We start from the raw sequence: 26,123 nt of genomic DNA, 5'->3' as shown, positions 1-26,123 counted from the left end.
AACCTCAAACTCCTGGGCTCAAGCGATCCTCCTGTCTCAGCCTCCCGAGTAGCTGGGACTACAGGCATGCACCACCATGCCCGGCTAATTTTTTCCATGTATTTTTAGTTGTCCGATTAATTTTTTTCTATTTTTAGTAGAGACGGGATCTCGCTCTTGCTCAGGTTGGTTTCGAACTCCTGAGCTGAAACAATCCACCTGTCTCGGCCTCCCAGAGTGCTAGGATTACAGCCGTGAGCCACCGCGCCCGGCCTATTATTATTTTTTAAGACAGGGTCTTGTTCTGTCGCCCAGGCTAGAGTACAGTGGTGTGATCATAGCTCACTGTAACTTTAAACTCCTGGCCTCAAGTGATCATCCAGCCTCAGCCTCCTGAGTAGCTGGGACTGTAGCTGTGCACCATTGTGCCTGGCTAATTTTTAAAAATTTTTTTGTAGGGATGGGGTCTTGCAATGTTGCTCAGGCTGGTCTTGGACTCCTGGCCTCAAGTGATCCTCCCACCTCGGCCTTCCAAAGTGCTAGGATTACAGGCGTGAGCCACCATGCCCAGCCCCTTGTGATACTTAAATGAGACACATACTTAAGATATCTGGGAGGTGCTGAGTAAATGAAAATGATTCCGCTGATACTTAACGTGGCCCCTTATAGTGGGCTGCTGGTTCTGGAAGGTCATAGGGAAGCAGGAACGGATCACGCTGCTTTCACAAGGGCCAGCCCTGGCACTCACTAAGAACCAGCACAGCACATATGCCAGCCCTGGCACTCACTAAGAACCAGCACCTCATGTGTACAGCACATGCTGTACACCAGGCTTGGTGCTAAGGGCTTTACATCCTTGATCTCATTTAACCACTCTGAGAAGCCTGGGGATTACCCCCATTTCACAGAAGACAATACTGAGGTCCATAAATGTCAAATAACCTGCCTGCGGAGGCAGGTCTGACTCCGAAGCCCATGCTGACGACTGCTGGGGTGGAACACTTCCCAACATGGTACCCGTGGTCGCAGAGTCATAGGCCCTCTTGAGATGTGAAATATGGTTAGATATCAATTTTCTACCTCTAGAATCCTTACCTCCCCTCTGAATTCTGATTCTCTTACAGGCAAGGCCACGGCAACACGGTCAAAGTGAACTTCCTGAGTTTCAACAGGCAGGAGACCAGCCAAAGCTGAAATGGATGCGTCACCTTGGATGATGACGCGTGAGGAAGAACAGGGAGTGGGGAGCAGGGTGAGGGGGAGGAGGAAGAACTGCGATGAGCCTGACTTGCTCTTTTGGGTCTGTCACATCAGTAAACCAAGCTCTTTTGAGACATAAGAACAAAGATGTTTCCTCTGTGAGGAGCTGACAGCAGGGCTCTGGTTGAAGGAGAGCAGCTTTGTCCTGGAAGGAATCTGACTTAGGAGGCGGCCTGCTTTCCTAGCAGACACCTGCTTCCTTTGCTGCTCTGTGTTCAGCAGGTCTCTGCATAGCTGCGTCTCCTGAGTCGTCGTCAGGAGGTCCCTTGCTGAGGCTGGCAATAGGATAGGGCGATGCATGGGAAAACCTGGGGCAGTGTGATCCAGTTACGGGACCTGGATGGGGAGCTGCTCCATGTCAGCACCCAGGCTACGAGGCACAGGGCTGGGCACGATGAGGGCACAGAGCAGAGGGTATGGGCAAAACCAGCCTGGATTTGGATTTCAGAAGGGCTGGGCTCAAGTCCTTGGTCTGCCATAAACCATGCGACTGATAGGCAGTCATTTTACTCCTTTATCTTATTTCTCTAGCAGGAAAAACATCATTACCCACAACACGGGAATTGTAAGGAACTACTGAGAAAACATATCTGAATGTGTTTTATAGATTCTCAAACACTGTGCAAATATTATGTTGTCATAAAATCTTGTCCCTTGGATTGGGGTCTTTACAATCTGGTGGGCAGGTAAACACAGTACCCATAAGAGAACAGTCTAGATTTAGTGCTGGGTGACAGGATCAGAAAGCACACGCTTTGAGTTCAGGGCAGTGGGCTGGGGTGTTGAGAGAAGGCAACCGGGAGAAGGCAGACCTTGAATGGGTTTTAAAAGATGGGAAAACAAGCCAGGTCACTGGGCATTCCCAGCAGCAGGAAGCACGAGCAAAGCTGTGCCAGCCATTCTGTACCCAATCCGCTCCAGCCAGCAGGTGCAAACCAGAGGTGGCAAACCAGCAACAAATTAGAGAAATCCAATCTGCAGTTATGTTTCACCTGGACAACATAGCGTTTATTCAATTTTATCTGGCCATTTAAAACAGGGAGGTTTAAAATGAAAAATCCAGATTTCCCATTCTTTTAAAAACCAGAAGACCTGGCGGCACTGGGTCCTCTTCCCCAGCCGGCAGCAATCCTCTGGAATTTCTGGTAGGGCCCACGCCACACCCACTCCATTGCCTGCTGCCTTTTCAACCTAGTCCAGTTCACTTGCTCCATTACCACCTGACCCGTCAGCCTCTGAGCTCGTGACTCCTGTGCAAACAAAACCTCCTGCTGGGAAAGGAGGTTCATGAAGGAAGCCATGTGAGTGGACACATGGTTCCCTAGATACCCATAAAGGAGAGCTCTGAAATGGACACAAGCTATAAACTCTCCCGAGAGCCAGCTCCTGCTGCCACCCAGCCTACTCCTGCACACCTGACATCTTTGCCCACGGTCATTGACGCAATCACTTTTTTCACTGCCTCCTTCTTCTTCTCCTTCTTGTCACTGTTGAGCTCTGCCTTCAGCTCGAAGATCTCCCCTAAGAAAAGGAGGCAAGCATGAGCAATCCTTCCCCATCCTGCCAGAGGATAATTCCCTGTCCCCAATTTCCAAAAGAACTGGAGGGAGGCAAGTGAGATACCCCGTGCTGCCGGCGAGGGGCAACTTCAGGCCCCTGGCCTCAGATGGGACAGGCAACGGTGAGGGACGACTGTTAAGAGAGGAATTATCAAGATGGAAGCTTGGAGGCCACGCTGGATTGAAGAGACAGGAACCGTGGAAGCTACAAAGTTTCTGAGGGAGACAAAGAGTGTGATGGCAGGTCCTGCTCAGCCAGACTGCTAAAAACCCAGAGGAAGGCAAGGCTCTCTTCAGCTACCCTCACTCAGCCAAAGGTCCTCAAGGGCGAGTGTGATGGAATCTGCGTACTTCAGATTTGTGAGGAGAGGGCAGGATTTGATCGATCCCCACACAAAGGCTTTTCCTGTTTTCCTAGAACCTCGAGCTACAAGAGCTTGCTCAGGTTTTCACTTCCTGAGCCAAAAGTGGTTGCTCAGCTCTGAAAATGGGGATTCAGCTACTCATGAGGGCTCTAGCATGTCATGAATTGTTCTTAAGAACTTGATGACCTGGAAAAAACAAATGAGGAAGTAGCATTGTTCAGGGCCCTGCCATGGAGACATAGTGAGGACCCTGAGACATGCTGGGAGGGCAGACTAACTTCCTGAACTTTTCCCTGAGGCCAGCACCACAGCAAATTTTTCCCACACTTTTTCTCATTTCATCATTACAACAACTCTGCATTTCCCCCCATTTTGCAGATGAGCAAATGGAGGCTATAAGGGGCTCGGTAACTTACACAACCAGTAGGTGTTAGGGCCCAGAGTCAAAACCAGGTCTGCCAGCTTCAAAGCATGTGTTCTAAATCCCTGTGCTTGAGCCTACCCAGGACACTCACTTTGCTTCTCTGAACCTGTTTCCTTGTCTGTACTCTCTCCCTTTTCTAGGGCATTGAACCCAGGCATCTCTCCCCCAGACACTCTCCCCAAAAGAAAACCCACAAAAAAACCCCACCACCGACAGTCCCAATACACCCAGCACTATGTTCAGTCCCTGGCCTGGCTCACCAGGCTCCGCATGACTGATTTCTGCTTATCTCTTCAACCTCTTCTTGCATCACACTGCTCAGTAATTCGGGCCCTTTCTCTGAATGTATCACAAACAGAGCCCTTGCCTTGCTCCCCCACTTCCTCACAGCCCTCTTTATCTGGCTAGCCCCATCTGGAGTTCTCCTACAGCCCCCTGCAGCCACCACCCTTTAGTGTGGTTACTACTTAACAGACTGTCTTCCCTGCTCAACCTTGAGCAATGCCAGATCAGAGACTCTGTCTATCTCTTCCACCGTACATGGTAGGAGCTCAGTGAAAACCAGCCGGGCCAACAAATGAAATGCCTGATGAGGGGCAGACTTCAGGTCCTGGCTCAGCTGATCTAACTACAGACTCTTTTCATCTGGTCAGCAGGCATGTGTCAATCACACTTAGAGGGAAAGAGGGAGGAAGGAAGGACTGGTCAGAAAGATGCTTACAACAGAGAGAAAGCACATTTGTCAGCCACGACAATATCCTCCACTTCCTTAAAAGCACAAACAACTAAAATACCCAATGACATAAGCCCAGCTTAGCAAATTTCTGTGCAGTAACTCAACAGACTTAATATTGAGTCATTAGAACTGCTGGGAATGTTTATGATAATGTCAAATGAAAAACAGGATGAGAATTCTGGCTACAATCCTGAAAAACAAAAACATGTGCCCACGGATAAGGATCAGGCACACACACACACTGCTGTGGGGTTGCTGATAGGATTGTATGTTTTCTTTCCCCCAGGAAAAAAAATATCTTTTTTTTTTTTTTTAAGAGACAGCATCTTGCTCTATTGCCCAAGCTGGAGTACAGTGGTGCTATCACAGCTCACTGGAACCTTGAACTCCTGGGCTCAAGCGATCCTCCTGCCTCAGCCTCCCCAAAAGATGGGACTACAGATGCATGCCACCATGCCTGGTTAATTTTTCTTATTTTCTGTTGAGATAGGGGTTTCGATATATTGTCCAGGCTGGTCTCGAACTCCTGGCCTCAAGCAATCCTCCCAGCTTGCCTCCCAAAGTACTGGGATTATAGGCCTTAGCCACCTTAGCCAACCAAAAACATATTTAAGCCATAGGGATCAAAAGGGGACTTTTTTCCATACTTGGAACTAATGCTCTTCCCCTTCCTGAGTTCTAAAAGGAAGAATTAATTTCTTATATCATCAATAGTTCAATTTTACAGATCTGCAGGTAAAGAAGCCCTAGGCGATTCTCACCTAGTGCCTCCAGGCCTGCACCTCCACCCCCACTCTCCACCCCCACAGGAAGCAAGCAGAAGGGTCAGGTGCTGAAAGAGCAGGACAAGGCCCATAATGAAACAAACAATACCTTTCTTGGTCGTGGTGAAATACTTTGAGTCAGTCATTTTGGTCCCTTATTTGTGGCCAGACTCTGCAAGACAGAAGAAAGGGGTGACTTTCAGCTGCGTTCCATTCCATTTTCAGTTATGGTGCGCAGGAGGAAGGAGGAGGATCCAGCACCCATGCGGTATGGGAAGATGGTGCTTATTTCTTTACTGGGCAAATGAACTGTTGGGTCCTGGCTGATCAGATTTTGGAAGGTCATTCCGAAGGATCTATCAAATGTTTGTGCAGATCTTTTGATCCAGCAATTCTGCTTCTAGGAATCTCTCCCAGAGAAATATCTATACAAGAGCAAAAAGATTTTACTGCAGCACTGTCTATGACAATGTGCCACTGAAAATAACTTATGTGCCCTTCAATAAGGGAATGGTTAAATACTCTAGAAGAGTCCACGGATTAAAAAATACTTAACAGTCATAGTTAGAGCAGCCCAGCACTATTCTAAATGCTTTGCATATGTTAACTCATTAAAAATACCATGACAGCATCATGGAGGTACTATCATTACCCTACACAGTCAAATGTGCTTGGAAAATGCCAAGTTTAAAAGGCTAGGGAGATTTCTTCTCTCTACAACCCTTCTGAGTTTCTAAACCAGTGATATGTCCTATTCATCTCTGGAGAGGGCTAGAATCTATAGACTGCAGACTCTACAGCATTCCCTGAATCTATCTGGCCAGTTTTCTCAAAGCATCTCGCAGGACATCTCCCAGTATAAAACTCACATTGCAAAGTACTAATCTAAGGCAAGAGGACAAAGAAAGTACTAAGGCTCCCTCGTTCATTCAACAAGCATTTATTGAGCATCTGCTATGTACCCCAGTAGTTTCTCTTGGTCAACAGATGAAAGAAAAAAGAAGCTACACAGGAGCCAAGTCACCCTGGTACATGGCCAAAGCTTCTGAGATTGTTCTAAGATTTATTAAGAAGCTATCATGTACTGAACCCCTATTAAAGGCAGGGACTTTCCTTACATATCTCATTTAATCTTACCAATAAAGTAACTGCTTTTAACTCCATTTTACAGATGAGGAAACAGGCTCAGGGATGTTAGGTAACTTGACCAAGGTCACGTGGCTTGTAACTAGCTGGGCTCAGAGACCATCTCAGGCCTACCTGAGAGCAGCACCTGTGCTCTATCAGTGAAGGAGTTCTGCTTCTCCCTCCTGAGAGGAAGGACAGATCCCTGATAGCAGCTAAGGACTCAGTCCAAAAAAACTTTGAGACCTTCAAGTGTAACCTTCCAATCCTACCTGTAGTTTAATGAGGTACAGAAAACCACACAACCCAAAACACAGACATTTGAATGTAGAAAACTTACTTCACTTTGTCCCTTCTGTTGCCTCTAAGGAAGGAACTCAAACAACCCATCAACAACTTTCAATTCATTACTATGCAGGGGCGAGATGAAGGTTATTGGTGCAACAGATGTGAGGGATCAGGGATTGTTTCACAGTCTCTGGAAACCAAGCCGACACAGCTCCTCTCCAGCCCAGTTGTATTTTTCCAGGTTCAGCTTGTATTTGTGGCAGGATGGCATTGGGGATGTTGTCCAAGTGAGAGACACCCAGAGATTTTGTTTCAGTAATCAATGGGAAACAAATATGTACCGTCTCGGGGTTACCTTAAATCCTTTGTTGATCCATTAGAATAAAGGAATAAAGCCTTCACTGACAAAACAGTATAAAGAAAAAAGACACAATTCTACTTGCCTTTTGCTTTGCAAAGTTGAAAGAGGAGGATGGTACTTTTCTATGGGAGCTGCGGGAAAGAGAAGAGACCGCTGAGTCTGATGATGCAAGTCCCGTAGGGAGGACTCTGACTTGCCGGTCCTCGCTGCATGAGGCAGGGCTGTAGAAAGACCCACAGAGGGAGGACCCACGCGGCTGGCTCGCAGCTCTGTTCGCCCTTCCCTTCATGCCTTGCCCAGTGCTCCGCATGGAGAGTGTTCAATTGATAATTGTTGAAAGAAATGAAAAGGGGCCACTGAAAATCCCAGGGAGCCTCAACCTGCTCTCTGACAACTCTGTTACATAACTAGTTAGCATTTGTTTCCAAGAGGAATTTACTTACATTCAAAAGAATCTTTTTTGCACACACATAAAGTCATTTTCTCAGAGAAACCTCACCAACCTGGGGGTCCTTTTTGGAGCTCTGAGAAGGAGCAGGTAAATTAGATAACGGGATTTCTGGCAATAAAGATCTTCATGGTTCCACCAGCCACAGACTTGAGAGCATAACTGGCAACAGTGTCTAAAATAGGAGAATACTTTTCTCAAGGTTAAACTGAATCTAAGAAGAGGGATAACTGAAGGCAAAAGGGGCTAAAACTCATAGGCCACACAGAACCATAGAAAGTAACACATAAACAAATAAAAGTAAACAAACAAAAACTACAGGGAAGTCAAACTTCAGAGCTGCTCAGAAATTCTTTTATCTCTAACAGAGGAGGCTGTCGGGGGCTTTCCTCTCCTGCAGGCACAATACAACACCTGAGGACACAACCTGCCGGTAACAGATCTGTGTTGCACACAACTGACCAGGAGGAGGAAGGGATGGGAAAGCTTCTTTTTTGGGGACTAAAAAAAGTGATAGAAGGCAGGGCATGATGGCTCATGCCTATAATCCTAGCACTCTGGGAAGCTAAGGCAGGAGGATCACTTGAGCTCAGGAGTTCAAAACAGCTGAGCAAGAGCGACACCTCATCTCCACTAAAAACAGAAAAATGAGCCAGGTGTGGTGGTGCACTCCTATAGTCCCAGCTACTCTGGAGGCTGAGGCAGGAGGATCACTTGAGCCCAGGAGTTTGAGGTTGCAGTGAGCTACGATGACGCCACTGCACTCTACCCAGGGTGACAGAGCAAGACTCTGTTTCAAAAAAAAAAAGTGATAGAGCTGCAGGGTTAGCTAATCAAACTGCCACAGTTGTTGCTATCTCTAAAGCATTGAGCTTTTGATGATATTTCCTTTTACAGGTGCTAAGCAACTACTCATAAACTCAAAGTGTCACCCGGTGCGCTGGCGCTGGCTGCTGCTTTTTCCTGCAGTATCTATTTCGCATATCCCTCTGCAGAGGACCCAAGGGGAATGATGCAGAGACCCTATCCTTCTGAAATTGTTTCATATTCAGGAAATCAGAGGAGGAAAGGGACGTGGGGAGAAGTGAAATGCTTTAGAAAGCCACCCCAAAGCACAGATTAAAAAAACAAAACGCCTCACTTCACTGTGAAAGATCACCTACAGCTTACTGATCTACTGAGGGTGGCTATCTCGACTTGGGTCCTTTCTCCATTATGAGTGTCCTCGTGCTAGTACCAGGTCTTGCAGCTGCCTCTTGGATGTCAGTACAATAGAGATTTTTCATTTTCTCTGCAGGAATGGAAAAAAACTCTACAGTTCGGTCCTGAAGGGGCTCAGACTTGCAGATGCTGTGGGAAGACTGGTGCTTTTCCTGGCACTGCTGACTGTTGCCATACACTGCATCCCTACGCCGCGGAGGCCAAAGGGATTAAGACCTTGCTCTTTGATGAAACTGATCAGGTACATGGGTTACATTTGAAAGCAGTCACCAATTTAGGCAAGAAAAAGCTTAGGGTTTGGATTTCATCTTTGGAAGTGGCAGGGCAAAAAAATAAAAATAAAAATAAACAATTACAGGGAATTTTTGGTCTAGGACCTGCTCCGGCCAGTATCATGAGTCACTTTTGCTAAGGAGACAGCATTCTGGGCTGGGACCCTGCTCAATTTCAGTATTTATAGGCCAAGGAATGCCTCAAGGGGATGGCATGGTCAAAATTAAAAGAGGGGCATACCTGGAACAATCGGTTTTGCCCTTGAGGAGCCAGTGCTGCTGTCCCCCTTTAAGTCTACCTTCTCACACCCATACTCAGAAGATTATGACTTTGATGTCACGTCCCAGAACCAGTTCCTGTGAACTTCATTTTTGGACTTAAAGAAGACTTACTTCATTGAGTAATAAAGCCTGAAATATAGTCATTTTCTCTTATGTTTTCTATAATTATAAGGAAGCCCTTGGTGAGACTGACTGAAACACTGGCCAGGGACAGGATTAATGTAATCTAAGAGAGGCAAAATGAGGTCCTAGGAAAAAAGGGAAGAAAAGAAAAACTTATAAAATATTTTGGCCAAGTACAGCGGCTCACACCTATAATCCCAACACTTTAGGAGGCCGAGGTAGGAGTACTGCTTGAGGCCAGGAGTTTGAGACCAACCTCGGCAACACAGTCAGACTTCATTTCTACAAAAAAATAAAAAAATTAGCCAGGTGTGGTCACCTACACCTGTAGTTCCAGCTATTTGGGAAACTGAGGCAGGAGGATGGCCTGAGCCCAGGAGTTCGAGACCAGACTGGGCAACATGGTGAGACTCTCTCAAAAAAAAAAAAGAAAGAAAAGAAAAAGAAATATAGAATAACTTTTGTGTTTTAAGCTAATAAAATGAATTTAAATCTAGGTTACTAAGGAATGGGATGAGAAACTGACTTTTCAGCATTGGTAAAGTTTTATAACTTGGCAATTTTGTCCCCTGTGCATTTATTATCTATTTGGAACATAACGCAGTTTAGAAAAAATAGTACATGTACCCAAAACACCCTTCCCACCTGTGCTCCTTCTTCAGTCTCATTTGAAACACTGCTGCCCCAGAAGAGCCTCCTCTGGACTCAAAGGGACAGAGGCCTCCTGACATTAGACTCAATTGTATCTCGGACTTCTCTACAGACCTTCTCAAGCCTCTAATTTGGGATCTGTCCTATTTAATGCAGTCAACCTAGTGACTGCCACTATGCCCGGCACATTCTAGGAGCTCACTAAATCTTTGCTGGCAAAATGAATGAAAAGACAGGTTCCCAGGGAAGCTACAAAACCCAGGGTCCATGACAGATCAAGATGAGAGAGCTCCACGATGAGTGCCAGACAGTGACGATTGGGCAGACCCAGAACATAAGGTTTCACAGTTAACTTTCAACAAACATGGCAATATGGCTGCCAGGAGATCTGGCTTTGCTACCAACAGCTGTGTGACCCTGGGCAAATCCTCCAATCTCTGGGCCTTACTTTCTCCGACTGTCAAACAAGAGAATTCAACCAAGCAATGGCTTTTCAAGCTGTCCCCCACTCTTAAACTGTTTAAAACAAATAAAAGTGGAACTGCTCTGGTAGAAGTAAGAGTAGGAGACTAGAGCCTGGGACATCTGACTGCGCTTATCTAGCCCCCTTTTTGCCAGGGGCCGTTCAGGCAATCCGTGGTTCCATGGAACAAAGTTTGAAAACTAGTCTACTAAATGACAAAGTCCCTCCCACATCTCACATTCTATGATTCTCTGTTGGATGAGGGACCTGTTTCCCCACCAATGAGTGTTCTTCCCAGGTGTCAAACAAGAGGAATTAGAATACGACCATTCTAAGAGTATGACACAAAATGTTTCCAAGGGGAAAAAACAGAATAAATTCAGAATGTGGCCAGGGACAGCAAACCTTATTTAGGTCTTCAATAGGAAGGAAAACAGTAACAAGCAAAAAGAGAAAGTGTTTTAATTCCCCAAATGGCCAACTAATGGTCAAGGGAAGGACTTTCTAGTCTCAGGGCAGTGGTTTGTGTCCAAGCAGCCCATGCTCTCCAATTAGATGGGAAGTGTGAAAGTGGTGGCAATAACACAATGCATCGCATGCCGTCAGCATTCAGTGAATTGATGAGGGAGATCATCGGTGTTGTGAGATGAGCCAGAGAAACAGCTTTAGAAAAGAAAAAGGGAAAGAGACATTTGACAAGGTCTGATCCAGCTGCCATGTTCCATCTCTGGATTCAAGGGTATTCAGCCGAGAAAAATGATCTCTAAGGTCTATGTTGGTGGCTTCCAACTTCAGTGCTGGAACTGTTATTGTTAAATCTTTCTATGATGAATGAATAGCTGTTTAGAAACCTGTTCCAAGGCACATGTTAGTTGAAGGACAGTCAAGACTAAGTTAGGAAAAGAGTATATAAAAGGGGCTGGGGTGGTACCACTATTTCTTCATTAGGGACAGAAAAGCCAAACTTTGTTAATTGCATGTGTTTTGCTGTTTCAGTTCTGTGTCAAGAGCAGAGGTCGATTCATTTCACAAATATTCCCCTACTCTGTGCCGTGCCCTGGACTGTGTACCTGCCCCCAGGAAGCTTAGAGTTGGATAGAGATGAATGTTCTACTCACCACTCCTCACCTGTCTGAACAGTTTCCTCTTAAAAAGGAAAAGGGTCCTTATAGGAAAGTACTTAAGTTTACTTTACAGACAGGGAAGCAGGTAAGGCCAGCTTGAAGATTAAAAGGTGAGTCAGCAGTAGAGAAACCAGATTTCAGACTTTCTCTCTGAGACAATGTGGTCGCCGACCTCAGCCAGACAGGTTCTTTCAAGTCAGTTCAGTAACTATGAGAAAATAAGCTGTGTTCTTCTCCAGGCTCAGCATGAACCCAGAACAAAGGTGGCAATGGAAATAGTAATAGCAAGTAGATATGCTCTTTGGGCCAGACACTATGTAAAGAGCTTTCAATTTATTCCCCACAATAACCTGTGAAGAAAGTTTTAATAATATCATAAGTTCATAGATGAGGAAACTGAAGGCCAGAGAGGTCAAGGCATTTGTCTAGAGTCACATAGCCAGAAAATGGTAGTGCCCACACTCTGCCGCCATGAGGTCACACACCTCCCACTCTGTCCTGCAAGACAACTCCTCTCTGAATAAAGCCCTGGCAGAAACACACACGCTCTAGGCTAATGAGTATGGGAAATGGGTTGCCACTCTGCAACACTCTGCAGAGTCCCTTGGATGTTGAATTACAGGTTATTTTAGGGCCAGTCCATCCAGTTTGGACAACAGGGAATGTCAGGTTTGGTCACGTGCCTCGTGAAAGCCTGTCTGGGTGAGCCTGCCAAGTTATGGGTCTCCTGGGATTTGGATAAAACTGGATTAGTCAAAATCAATCTCCTGAGGCCCCCTAGCAATTAAAGACCTCAAAATGTAAAGAAACTCAAGGCAGACAAATGCCACAGGCAAATGTTCTTATATCAGAACTGAGTCTCTAGAACTCATTTTAGAATTAGGTGCCAGTTCTCAACCAACCTACAGGCAGTAATGTGTGGAAAGATCTGCTGCCAAGAAAAAGGAAAGTTCCTCTGGATCTAGAAAAAAAATTCATAAGGGCTTCTTCTGAATAATACTTAAATTAATCAAGATGAGGAGAAACAGGCCACATACTACAGAACCAGGCTCCTTGTGATCTCAGTTTTCCCACCTGTCCAACCGGAACAATTTCTTAAGACCTGTCAAGTTTCGTAGCCATGCGTGCGGCATGGATGACGATGTGGAGCACTGTCTGCTCCAGGCCTAGGACTGTGCCCCACACAGGAAAATGAACACAGTAAACAAAGGACAGTCTTTTCCTGCTAGGCTCTTACACACTCAGAGGCCAGGTAAAGAACTGTAGGGGAGGCCGGGTGCGGTGGCTCACGCCTGTAATCCTAGCACTCTGGGAGGCTGAGGTGGGTGGATCGTTTGAGCTCAGGAGTTCGAGACCAGCCTGAGCAAGAGCGAGACCCCGTCTCTACCAAAAATAGAAAGAAATTAATTGGACAGCTAAAAATATATAGAAAAAATTAGCTGGGCATGGTGGCGCATGCCTGTAGTCCCAGCTACTCAGGAGGCTGAGACAGGAGGATCGCTTGAGCCCAGGAGTTTGAGGTTGCTGTGAGCTAGGCTGACGCCATGGCACTCACTCTAGTCCGGGCAACAGAGAGAGACTCTGTCTCAAAAAAAAAAAAAAAGAACTGCAGGGGAATGGCAGTGATCACGCCCTCCAGATAACTGCCACCAGAGCGCAAAGGCAGGTTTTGAGATGGGTGGAGCATTAAGGAAGTTCTATTAGATGAAGAGGGGCTTGGCTGGACATGAAAAGACGGGTCAAATTTAGAAGGGCGGGAATAGGAGTGACATGGAGAAGACCCACAAGATTCCAGACAGGGAACTGAACTACTAAACCACCCCCAACACAGGCTGGAGAACAGGCTCTTGCTAAGTGATTTACACCCCTTGTCTCACTTAATTCTCATGGTAATCCATTTAAAAATGAGGAATTAGAGACACTGAGAGAAGAATGACTTCCCAAGGCCCAAACAATCATGCATGTTCAGAAGTCTGTGAGATCCCCTTGCCTAGCTAAAGACAAGGACTTGGAAGGGAAAGGAGCAGATGAGGTCAGGGAAGGATGAGACTCAAAGATGGTCTTGGACGCCAGGGTATGTTAGACCATGCTGGCGAAGATGCAGCGGTCATGTCAAATAACAAGCAAGTCTCATGCTGACAAGCATTTGACACTGATGATCACTCCCTCCCTCCTGAAACACTGTCTTCCCTCGGATTCCAGGATGCCATGCTCTCTGCTCTCCCTCCTAACCCCACTGTTCGTTCCTCCTACTCTTCCTCTCCTTCAACACCGAGTGCCCCAGGGCTCAGGCCTGGTACTACCTCTTCTCTTCTCCATCTAGGCTATTTCCCTTTTTGGTGAAAGCTTTAAGTATCATCCACATGCTGACAACCCACAACTTTGCATCCCCAGGCCCAACCTCTCCCCTGAACTCTAGGTGCATATATCCAAACCGTCTATCTGACATTCCCACTTGAATGTCTTTATGACTAGTAGGCAGCTCAAACCTAACACGATAAAAACGGACCTCCTGCTTCCTTCCCCTCCCTGCTGTCCCCGTCCTGCAGTCTTCATCATCTAGTTAGTGCCAATACCATCTTTAACAGGTTGTCAGGCTGACAACCTCAGGGTCTTTCTTAACAACATACTCTCTCTCATACCCCACATCTAAGTTATCAGCAAATCCTACTGGGTCAAAATGAATCCAGAATCCATGAGCAGCTTCTCCCAGTTCTATCACTACCCTCTGGCTCCGGGCCACCATGACCTCCCACTGAGATTGCCACCAACTTGCTGCTCCCCCGACAACCAAACTCAACAGCAGCCAGGATGATCCTATTACAGTCTAAGTCAGACAGTGGCATCCCTCTGCTCAAAATCCTCAAACAGTTCCCTATCTCACTCAGAGTAAAAGCCAAAGTCCCTACCATGGCCTCATAGGCCACAAAGCTCTGTATGACCTCCTCACCATTATCCTTTGAACTCTTCTCCCACTCTTCTCCCCATCATTCCCTCACCTCCAGCCACATGGGCCTCTCTGCTGACCCTTGAATACAACAGGCACGTTTCGACCTCAGGGCCTTCATACGTGCTGTTCATTTTGCTAGGAAGACTCTTTTTCCAGGTATCCTCATGGCTCAGTTCCTCACCTCTTCAAGTCTTGGCTCAAATGTCACCTTTTCATTGAGGACTTCTCCAACCAGTTTTTTTTTTTTTTTTGAGACATTGTCACCCAGGCTGGAGTACAGTGGCATGATCATAGCTCACTATAGCCTCAAACTCCTGAGCTCAAGTAATCCTCCTGCTTCAGTCTCCCAAGTAGCTGGAACTATAGCTGCATGCTACCATGCCCAGCTAATTATTTTTCATTTTTTTAGAGATGGGGTCTCACTATGTCACCCAGGCTGGTCTCGAACTCCTGGGCTCAAGTGATTCTCCCACCTCAGCCTCCCAAGTTCCTGGGATTACAGGCATGAGCCACCATGCCCAGTGCTGACCATTTTACTTAAAATTCTATACACACACCCCAACCAATCCCCACCGCTTCCTAATCCTCTTTCCTCCTCTTTCCCCCACTTCAAAGTACTTCTTACCTACACGCTATAAAATGCACTTACATTGTCTATTTTTTTCTCCCTCCATAATGTAAATTCCATGAGGGCAAGGATTTTGTCCATCTTGTTCACTGCTCTATTCCTAACTCCTAGACCGGTACCTGGCAAATAGCAGGTATTCAATCAATTTAAATGACTAGTGCTCAGCTCTCTTCTTGGAGAAATTTTCATGTTCTGTAAATCAACCTCTGCTAGAGAGCAGCTTCCCAGTATTCCATCCGCTGGGTTTGCCTGAATCAGAAATACATCTGCTCCACTTGTCAAGCTGTTTTGACTATACTGAAATAGAAAATGCCAGGCCTCCAGCCCATTTACAGCCAATACGTGGAAGGTAAGTAAATAAGTGACGAGAGAGAGAAGAAAGGGCAAGGGTAGGAGATCATGTGGCAGCATCTCCAGTGGGAGAAATGTCCAATGAGGCCAGGTCACCATCACCTGCTTCCCTAGGCATCAGCTCAGAGAGTGACAGAGCTGTGGGAGGCGGGGGTCTCTGACACAGGCTATGATGTAAGCATAGCCAGGCCCTGGCCTCCAGGCCTTCTGTGCTCCTCTGACTGCGAAGCTCCTCACTGCCACTGCACTTGCTTATCCTTCTGCCTAGATTATCCTCTCCTGGCTACTCCAACTTAGCCTTCAAATCTCAGCTTAGGTGACATCACTTCAAAGACACCTTCCCTGCACGCACTATCTTAAGGTACTTCTCTGGCCCCGTGCCCCAGTGTTCTTATTCATCTATTTCCGGAGCATCTTCCATGTACCAGAAATGGTTCTACATGCTGGGGATGCAGCAGTGAATGAGACAGACAAAAATACTTCCCTTCACGGAGCTTACATCCTAATGAGGGACAGAGACCATAGCAAGATACATAAGTAGAATGCAGTGTCTTAGACAAGTGATAAATGCTATGGAGGAAAAAAAGAGCAGGGAAGGAGGACAGGGAGAGGAGAGGGGAGAAAGGGAGGTTAAAATTTAACTAAGGTGACCCCAGAAGGCCTCCTGCAGAAGGTGACAGGTGACATCATCTGGTGAAGAGCCTGCCAGGCAAAAGAAACAGCCAGTGCAAAGGTGGGAGTGTGCCTGGCATGTCTGAGGAACAGCACGGAGGTGAATGTGGCTGACGGAGCAGTAAGGGGCAGTGGGTCATGAGGTCAGAGGAGAATGGAGGGCCTTTTAGTCAAAGACCAGGACTCTGGCTTCCACTCTGAGTGAGCTGGGAGCCACTGGAGGGTTTGGAGCAGAAGAGTCCTGAGATCTGACTTACATTTTAACAGGCTCTGGTTGTTAAGTGTTTTGTTTCCCTCATGGCTTGGTTTTTCTACTCATCGCATTTGTTTTCTCTTTCTTCTTTGTCTCTCCCCCATTAGAGTGAAGTAAGCAACACAAAGGCAGAAACTATGTCGGCTTGTTTATCTATCAGCACAGCCCAGGCCAGGCACTAGCAGGCTTCAGTCGACACTGAATGAAGGAACGCTGGACTTACGAAGTCTCTGCTCTCCACGTCTCAGCACGCAGCCACCCAACGCTTAGAGACCAGACCACCACGGAAGCAGACTCTGCAGCTGGCTGTCCTGAAATTTTGTCATTCCATTCCCAACGTGCTTAAGATCCTAAAAGCAAGGAGGGTGTGGTAAAAAGTATTGGCCACCCAAGTCTACTCCTCCACAGAACTCGGCTATTGAAGTGCTGAAAATGAACACTGAAGGTTTGGTTTTGAAGCTTGAGACCTGACTTCCAAATCTCTCACCTTCCAACCCATAGTCCACAGGGGAGACAGGTGGTAACCTGGAGGGTCAGTGACTAAGGCATCCTGGTGCTGATGAACTCTGGGCCTTCTGGAGTCAACCGGCCACACACTCCCTTAACTAGGAGAGGCCTCCCAACTTCAGGGAGACCTTCCTGATGGAGGCCAGAGGTCAAGCCCAAGGCTAAACACCCAAAGAGCACGAGGATTGGGAGTACAGAACCACAGCCAAGTCCCTCCTCAGCTCCATCATATGATAGGAGACAATCTAAGAACAAAGGGTTGGGAAGAGGAAGGTGGCCTCAGCAGGTACGACAGGGGCTCTCCCAGGCTCCACACAACACAATAGGTACAACCACACCATGACTGTAAATGGGAACTACAATGTTACATACCTGAGGGATCTTTGAGGCTAAAACCAGTCAATATATACGAAACCCTTAGCAGTGCCCAGCCCATCAAGCGCTTGATAAATGTTAGCCAGTTACTGCTACACAGGGAGAGAGAGTTTACCACCTCCCCACTCCCTGCCAAACTCCTAGGTCTCTGGAGGCCCTGAAGCACTGTGGTGGCTGGCTAGTGGTAGCAACTGCAGTTCGAAAGTAGTCAATCCCACCTCTGATCAGATTTCTCCCTGTCTCAATGAAGTGACATGAGGATGTCCTGACAGGAGATCATCTAGAAAATGCTTTGAATTTCTTAAGAGTCAAAGAATCCTAATGATTCAATGCAGTATGCATTCGTTCATTCACTGAACATTTACTGAGCACCAACTATGTGCCAGACATCTCACTAGGTACTGCAGACACAGTTAAGATGAGTCCTTGCCAAGGATTAAGAGCTATTTATTTATTAATAGAAGACAGCCAAGCAAACAATCACAACCCACTGTGATCATTGCTACAGGATGTCAAGGAGGGACATCTATCTCAGGCCTGCAATGTGGAGGTGATGACCAGAGGGGAAGCACCAAGCAGTGATCCAGCAAAGAAGGGAGGGTGGAGGGAGGACAAAATAGTGTTCAGAGGGAACAGCACAAAGCAAAGACCAAGAGGTATAAAGAGTTGGGGCTTGCAGAACTGGCAACCAGCTGAGGTTGACTGGAGCTTGGGAGAAGGTGGAAGTATGGAGTAGGAGAGATGAGGAAAGAGAGCCAGAGTCCAAAAGGCCTTGAATGTCAGGCTAAGGAATCTAAATTTTAGCCTGAGGGCAACAGAAAACCGCTGATGGATTTTCAAGCAGGATTTTTAAAAAGGATTCCCCAACTGTTCAGTTGATATTTTCTCTGTGTACCATTTGTTCCTCTCTGTGTGAAGAGATAAAGAAAAGAAAAGTCATTTCTAGGCTGTGATATCAATGATCTATCTTAGGCAAAAAGACTCATTCAGAAAAAGACACATCTTCAAGGAACAGATGCCCCTTCAACTTTCAGAAATGCACCAAAGTGCAAAACCCATACCCAAGCCATGCTTGCTTACTGTCAGCATGTCACGCTTTGGTGCCAGACATGGGGTTTCAGGAAGTAAGCAGTTAAGACATGCAACAGTTTCAGAGGATGACTAGAAAAACATGAGAGTCCAAGCCCAGAGCCAGCAGGACCAACGGACTGAATTTGTTTTGAACCGCTTTTAGGAAGTGAAACAAGAAGGGTAGGAGAAGTCCTGAGTACACAAAGGTCTCTGTTTGCAGAAGGAAGTAACACCCCACAAGCCAGGGTTGACAGCATTCCTCAGACAGAGGCCCCCAGTAGGCATCAACTGGCTTAGGGTCAACGGACCCCCAATAATGGGCTCTGTACAAACTGGGGTCAGGGAGTGGTAAGGGTAATATTGACCACCAGCATTATTTTACAGCTGACGTAAAGGAGGCCCAGCCTAAGTAAATTATCCAGGTCATACTACTGGGAAGCCGCTGAGCTGGGACGAACCCAGGGCTGACTGACAGGGAGTCGGGCAGTACTCTTTCCATTATACGTCTGAGCCTGTAGGCAGCTCTGGGGGAAGCCTCCACTCAACTCACACTCAACAGGTGATCTCCACACAATCTCTGAGGAATGCGATTCTTTGAGAACTCCTGAAGCTGCTCCTCATAACAGTTTCTGAGAGGTTGGAGGAGACTGCTGGGCTGGACTCAGGACAAGGAGCCAGATGCTCTGAGCTCTGCTCATGTTCCTACCATCTGTGACAAGTCACTTTATCTCAAATCCTCCCTTGGAAGAATAGGGATAAGGTGACACTATTAAGTTTCTGTGAATTCAATGGAACTAGGAGAATACATCACAGAATTAAAAAAAAAAAAAAGTACTACAGTAATATTTATATCGCAGCTTTCTTCAGAAGCATGTGGAAACCTTCACAAGTTCATTAAGGCTTATAGCACTCAGGAGTGGGTAACAAGGTGGCAGATCTTTCTTGTGCTGTCAGGGAAACTGAGGCAGAATTGGAGCAAATGAATATCTGCAAAAGAATAAGGCTCAGACTCACAGAGCCTAGCCCTCCAGCTGGCAAACCATCTCCTCGTCTCCCAGGCAAAATGTGCTCTCCCCAGCAAGAGGTCATGGGGCCTGCACATTTCTAAGAAAGGCAAAGACCCTTCCCTTGGGTACATTCTTCCAGAACCAAGGGCCAAAAGATCCTCCGGGGGTCATGTGGTTCCTCTCTCCTTACACCACAAGGAATGCAGCTCAACCACTCTCAAGCCAGGTTCTGCACATTCTTCAACTAGCCTCACGGATATCCTGTTTTGTGCCTCATAATTCCCTACAGTCAGGAAAATCTTAAACTCCAGCCCTGAAAGGTAAATCACTTACAGCAACAGCCTGCAGGACTGTTTCATCCTAAAGAAAGTTAACCGAATGCCCCTCGTGGAGATCAAACAAGAAGCAATATGGCTACATCTTGACATAGACCTAAATAAACACAACAGCAGCTAAAAATATTAAGTAGCCCCTACCCCTCAACCCTGCTCCAGCCTCTCCTTTGTCTCTGCACTTCATGGGTCCCTGAAAGCCTGGGAGGAACCCTGGCCCTGCCTCTACTATCGGATTGACCTTACAAGAGTGATTTAACCTCTCTGTGCCTTGGTGTCCTTGTCGATAAAATGGGGACAACAAAAGTAGGTACCTCACAAGGGGCGCTGTGAGGCTTAAACGTGGCATTGTAAGTAAAATGTTTAGCACAGTGTCAGGTACACAGCAGGGGCTCAATAACCAGTAACTAGCACCTTCCTCTGTATATTTTAGCATTATTATAGGTGTCCCCATTCAGTCAACTTGTCCCTGAGGCTCCAACGGGCAGATTAAGCGCAAGCCAACCCGGGAGTAGGTGGTGCGGAGCCGTTTCTTCATTTTTTTTCTTTTTGAACCTTGGCAAAGAGATAAAGCGAACAACAAGGCGGCCTCAGGATGGCCACAGGGGTGAGTGTGAAGTGGGAAACCGGAGCCCAGAGAGTTTTCCCTCCGGCCAGGGGCGGGCTCCTCGGGGCCTAAGTCTAGGAGTCTGGGCGGGAGCCCCAGTAGGGGCTGCGGACCTGGGCGTCCGGGGAGCGGGCCGGCGGCCAAGTGGGCGCCAATGAATGAACCCGCCGCAATTCAGCCTCGTCCGGGCCGGGAACGCAGCTCGCGCCCTGTAGCGCCGCGTCCTCCGTGACCTCTGACCCCGAAAACACCTCACCTCAGACCCCCGACTCCCCGCCCCACTTCTTCTCTTGTCTCGCGGGGCTCCCTGCTTCCTCACCCGCAGGTCCAACGGCTCCTGGCGCCAGGGCTCGGTTCGGTTCGGCAGCAAAATGTCCGCGGCCTCCTCCTCCCGCTCTCCCGGTGCGTCTGTGCTGCCCGCCGCTCCGAGCCCCGCGGCTGTCACCTGCCGGGCGGAAGTGAGCTGCCCGCGCACGGGCACTTCCGGTGGACGCACGGCCTGGGGGCGGGGTCAAGGGTATAACCCGGGCGGGGGCGGGGCGAGGAAAGGGGCGTGGCCGACCGATATTAACCCCTCTGCAACCGCGGCACTGCTCCGAGGCTGTCTCCCACAGAGCGCTTAGAAAAGCCAGCCAGCCAACTGTTAAGTAGTTTAGCGTGACCGAGCCGGAAAAGGTCGTGGCGACTTTGAGGTCCATCTCCTTTAATGTTATAGACAAGGAAACTCAGCCTCTGAGAGGGGCAGAGTTTTGCTCAAGGTCACTCACCTTATGAATGGAAGACTGGAAGCCAGAGTGTTAAGCCTAGTCTAATGCTAGACGGAAGCTCGTCTGCTAGTTTGAAGCTAAACTGCTCCAGTGCAGCCCTTTGGGGATTCCGCGTCCTAGAGGAAAACATCAGACCCTTCAAGGAACTTTTATCCAAGGGGAATTTCGTCACGTCCTATTTCCCCTTTTGCTGGATCTGTCAGGAGCCTCAGTTGCTATAGCCACCTCACTAACTTTCTCCTCCTTTCTCTGATCATCCCCGTCAAAACATTATATAATCTCTACTCTTTAAATGTTTTACCGAACAAATAATATTTGCATTGTAGAGAAATGGAAATATACTAGTAAGCAAAAAAAAGATAAAAAAATTTTTGCAATCCCACTGCCATGAGACATTCACTTTTAATATTTTGGTAAATATCCTTCCAGGCTAGATGTATTATTTGGTATTTTTAACTCACCAAGATATTGGTAAAACTTTCCCACAATAATAAATACATTTCTACTTGTTGCTTTCTAGTATCTACATGGTCTTCCATTGTATGCACGGTATTGCTATTCTCAAAAACAATCCTCTAAGGTTGTACATTTAGGTTATCAATCTTTTTTAATATTATAAACACTTATTAGTAAATAAGCTTGCACAGCCAAGTCTGTATGTCTTATCTAATTAGATATTATTATTTTAATATTTAATAAAATTTTATATATTTAATCAGCCTCAAGCCCCTTAAACATTTTTATTTTGAAATAATTATAGACTTACAGGAAATTGCAAAAATAGAGTCCCATCTGCCCTTCACCCGGCTTCCCTCCATGGTGACATTTTCTATACCCATAGTATAATATCAAAACCAGGAAATTGGCATTGCTAAAATATCATTATCTAAATTACAAACCTTATTCTGTTTTTAAATCCTTTTTTGAAGTAAGCAGGGAACAAATAGAATAATTTTTGGTTTTGGCTTCAATAACAGAAATTTATTTTCTCACAGTTCTGGAGGCTGGAAATCTAAGAACAAGGTGCTGGTAGGGTTGGTTTCCTCTGAGGCCCCTCTCCTTGGCTTGCAGATGGCTGCCCTCTTGCCGTGTCCCCACACGATCTTCCCTGTATGCACCTAGAATAATTTTATATGTATGTGCCATGCTCTATGTGCTATGCACAGCTGTCAGGAGAGGAACTGCCTTTCTCTGATGCTAAATGTTGGTAAATGCCTTCAGCTTTACCACAAAACAAAATTTCACTGGGAATATATAACATGGGAAGAGAAGAATTTTCCAACAAAACAAACCAACAAACCTGAAAGGTACCAAGCTGGAGAGCCTGTGTGCAAGTGGCAAGTTAGTGGTAGAAGAGGTTAGAGCTTTAGGATTTCCAAGGAGACAAAGGTCACAGCACCAGGCTGCTCAGGAGGGACTTCCTGGGGAAGATTGCCTTCGGTCTATGTCTTGCTAAAAGAGAAAAGAATTGCGCAGGCTGAGAGGGAAGGACAGGGCAATCCGGGGAGAACAGTGCAGAGGCAGGAAGGCTGGGCAGGACCTCCATGCAAGGGAGCTGGGCGTCAGAGTCCTTCAGAGAGCATTTCCCAAGCCCCACTCTGAGCCAGGCCCTTGGCTGAGGGCTGGATAGTCAGATGGGCCAGGCAAAGGCCCTGCCCTCGCTGAACCTACAGTTTATCTGGGGAGGGTGAAAGAGCAGCAGACACAGGTGTGAGTGGTGCTGTGATAGGGCACATGCTGGGGGCCGTGGGAGTCCAGAGCAAGGACTGAAGTTCCCTTGGGTTGGAGGGACCAGGGGAGACCTGGACAAGTTGGGGGTATTTAATCTGGAACCGCCAGAACAACAATGAATGTTCATGGAGCACCTACGATGTCCCAGGTGTTGTACAGTTCTCATTCGCTCCTTACATCAGCCCTGTTAGGTAGTGGCTGTTTTAGCTCCATTTCATCTGGGGTAGCGGGACTGCAACTCTGAGAGCTTAAGTTAAACAGCACATGAGTGGCAGAGCCCAGGGCCTGGTCCTAGAGCCCCAGCTCTCATCAATCCTCCCCATTCATCTGAAATAGATTTGTCACTCCCACCTACCTGCACCAGCCATATTAGGGATACAATGGTGAACAAGGTGTGGCACAGTCCCTCTTTGGGGCTCACTGTTGAGTATGGGACAAAAACAAATATAGGAACAATTATAACTCCGAGTGATCGGAAGGACCAAGGATGCACAGAAGACTCAGGCACCAAACTTAGACTGGCAAAGTCAGGGAAAGCTTCCTGGAGGAGGCGACATCCAGCCTGAGCCATGAAGGATGAGGATACTACTAACAGTTACCATGAACCAGGCACTATGTGGGGCTCTTCTACATATTAACTCACTGAACTTGCTCAACAATTTGAGGTTCCATGACTGTCTCCAAATAGAGATAAGAAAAAGGCCAGTGAACACACTGATTTCTCTTCTACTTCCCCAAGGTCCTGGACTTCCTCTCCCACAGCTCAGCCTGGCAGGAGAGTTGAAAATATAATGCTAATTAGAGGAGGCACAGCTCAATGCCAAAGGCTGGATAGCTATAGCTTGCAGAGTTGGGAGACAGAAATCGGGAAGGGGGAGCCTCTAAGGGGACTCCCCTGGGGCATGTGTGGCCTGACCTGGCCTCCTCTGAGCCCCCAGGCCCAGGAGGAGCTCCTGGCCCCAGGATGGATGAGGCTGAGCCAATGATGGCCAAGCCCACCTGGAGAGAGCTGACTTCCCCCAACAAAAACACCCTTACTCACAATAACATCATCTCCTGGTTGGAGAGAGAAGTTTTCAAACTTTTCTCCAAGCCCTATTCATTTCCTACCCTGCCCTCCGGAGCTGACTGATGATGTTGGATGGGGCTGTCCCCCTCTTTGGGCCTCAGTTTCTTCTCCCTGAGAACTCTGTCCCCGCCATGGGCCAAGCACCATTGTCTGCCTGTGACATCCAGCACTTCGTTGAACTCTCACCGTTCTTAAGAGGTGGGTGCTATGATATCCCCATTTTACAGATAAGGACACTGAGGCCCTGAGAAGTTAAGCGACTTTTATAACTTGACGTGGCAGCAGCGGGCTGAGCTGGGAGTCAAGGCCAGCGCTGACTGCAGGGCAGGTGCTTCCCCGGCCCCTCCAACATCCCTACCTACCTCTTGAGGTTTCATCCAATCAGAGTGAGGCTGGGAGCTCCTGCGGTGTCGTGGAATGACCCAGGATCTACCGCTGGTGCTCTGTAACCTTCAGCAAGTCCCTTCCCCTTTCTGACTTGCAGAATCTCAGAGCACAGTCCTTCTTAGCCTACCCCACGGTGGGTGCATAAGAAGTATACGCTGAACACATTAGATGTTCTTTCCCTCTGTTCCCACCAGAGGGCGCACGGGTGCCATTAACTCCTTGCAAATGCAATCATTGCACAAGCCCTGCAGTGCGCCTTTCTATAGCCCAAACTTTCTAGACTCTTCTTCCTATGCGATTACTATTCTTCTACTCCGATCTCTGTTTGCTTGCTGGTTTTTGTTGTTTTTATCCTAAAAATCTCTAAACGTTGCCTCAGATCCTTTCTGGAAGGAGGCAGGAGGCGACTTTGTTCACACCCTCACTAGCAACGCCAATCCCCCACCTGCTCCATATTCTTTCCGCCCGGCCAGGCCTGGCACAGCCCCTAGGGTAGAGGGGCCTCAGTACACCACCCCTGGTCTTTCCAGGAGCAAAATTCTGTTCAGCCCCTCCTGGCTCTACCACCTGCCTCTTTTTAAAAATTATTATTTTTTAATTGGGGGGTGGTGGTTTTACTGGGTTGCCCAGGCTGGATTCGAACCTCTGAGCTCAAGAGATCCTCCTACCTCAGCCTCCCGAGTAGCTGGGACTACAGGCATAGGCTACTTCTTGAAGGGGTCTGTTCTCTTAGATGCCCCAGAGCTAAACTACTCTCTGCTGATGCAATCAAAAGGCACAGTCTCTGAACTGCCACTGAGGCTCGAATCCCCAGCCATGGGGCCTCAATTTCCAGTCTGGAAAGTGGGGCTTGCTATGGTTTGCATGTGTCCTCCAAAAAGCATTTGTTGGACACTTAATCCCCGCTGCTGCGGTGTTGGGAGGCGGGGCCTAATGGGAGGCTTTTAGGTCATGAGCCCTCATGAATGGATTAATTACAAAAGGGCTCAAGGCTTCCAGTTAGATCTCTTGCTCTCTCTCCCCCTCCTGCCTCCCGCCATGGGATTAGGTAAGAAGGCCCTGCCCAGATGCTCACCAAATGCTGTCGCCGGGTCCCTGGACTTCTTTCAGCCCCAAGAACTCTGAGCCAAATAAATTTCTGTTTATTATAAATTACCCAGTCTTAGGTGTTCTGTTATAGCAGCACAAAACAGACTAAGACAAGCCGATCTTGCCTCCCTGCAAGGTTATAAAGAGATTAAATTGCAGAGCTTGTGTACAGCGCCTGGCAGCTATAAGCCCTCCTTAAATGGGAGCTACTATCTGTATTAATACTCGTTCAGCTCAGCCACTTCCTGGTTATGTGTCCACAAGCATATTAGTTCACATCTTTGAGCCTCAGCTTTCTCTGCAAAATGGGACTAATACCCTACTTTTTACAGACATCAAGAGAAACTGGAGGCTGAGCATGGTGGCTCACACCCGTAATCCTAGAACTCTGGGAGGCTGAGGCGGGAGGATCGCTTGAGCGGGTCAAGAAGTTCAAGACCAGCCTGAGCAAGAGCGAGACCCCATATCTACTAAAAATAGAAAAATTCGCTGGGTACAGTGGCGCATGCCTGTAGTCCCAGCTACTTGGGAGGCTGAGGCAGGAGGATTGCTTGAGTTTGAGGCCACAGTGAGCTATGATGACGACTCTGACTCAAAAAGAAAAAAAAAAGAGAGAGAAACTAGATGTTTTCTAGGTAGGTAATGTTCTTAGAATAATCCCTAGTAAGCACTAAATAAACAGTAGTGATTGTGATTATTAAAGGCCATAAACTAGGGCACAAAGAAAATGTCAATAAATTCCCATATAGAAATCATTTATATATGATTCTTTGATTGCAATCTAAAAAACTAGAAATCAATAATCCAACCAGAAAACTGATCCCACATCAGCAAATAAAATCCTCTTTTTATTTATTTAATTTTTTATTTTTTGAGACAGAA

At 47.2% G+C, this 26,123-nt stretch overlaps 1 protein-coding gene across 3 annotated transcripts in view; it reads right to left on the bottom strand.

The window, feature by feature from the left end:
* AP1B1 (adaptor-related protein complex 1, beta 1 subunit) overlaps positions 1–20,690 on the bottom strand; it is a 48,741-nt gene extending 28,051 nt beyond the window's left edge. For all 3 annotated transcript variants that reach the window (XM_012644150.1, XM_012644152.1, XM_012644151.1), the window contains exons 1-3: positions 20,518–20,690; positions 5,197–5,259; positions 2,655–2,760 (exon numbers count right to left, since the gene is read on the bottom strand). In XM_012644150.1, the coding sequence (XP_012499604.1) occupies positions 2,655–2,760; positions 5,197–5,233 (143 nt within the window). In that variant the 5' untranslated portion in view covers positions 5,234–5,259; positions 20,518–20,690. The remainder of the gene's footprint in view (positions 1–2,654; positions 2,761–5,196; positions 5,260–20,517) is intronic.
* Between the last annotated feature and the right edge of the window lie 5,433 nt (positions 20,691–26,123).

Source organism: Propithecus coquereli, unplaced genomic scaffold, assembly GCF_000956105.1.
Source record: "Propithecus coquereli isolate 6110/MARCELLA unplaced genomic scaffold, Pcoq_1.0 Scaffold206, whole genome shotgun sequence".
Classification (NCBI taxonomy): domain Eukaryota; kingdom Metazoa; phylum Chordata; class Mammalia; order Primates; family Indriidae; genus Propithecus; species Propithecus coquereli.
The sequence above is the reverse complement of the archived record's forward strand: the minus strand, read 5'-3'. Positions and strand labels throughout refer to the sequence as shown.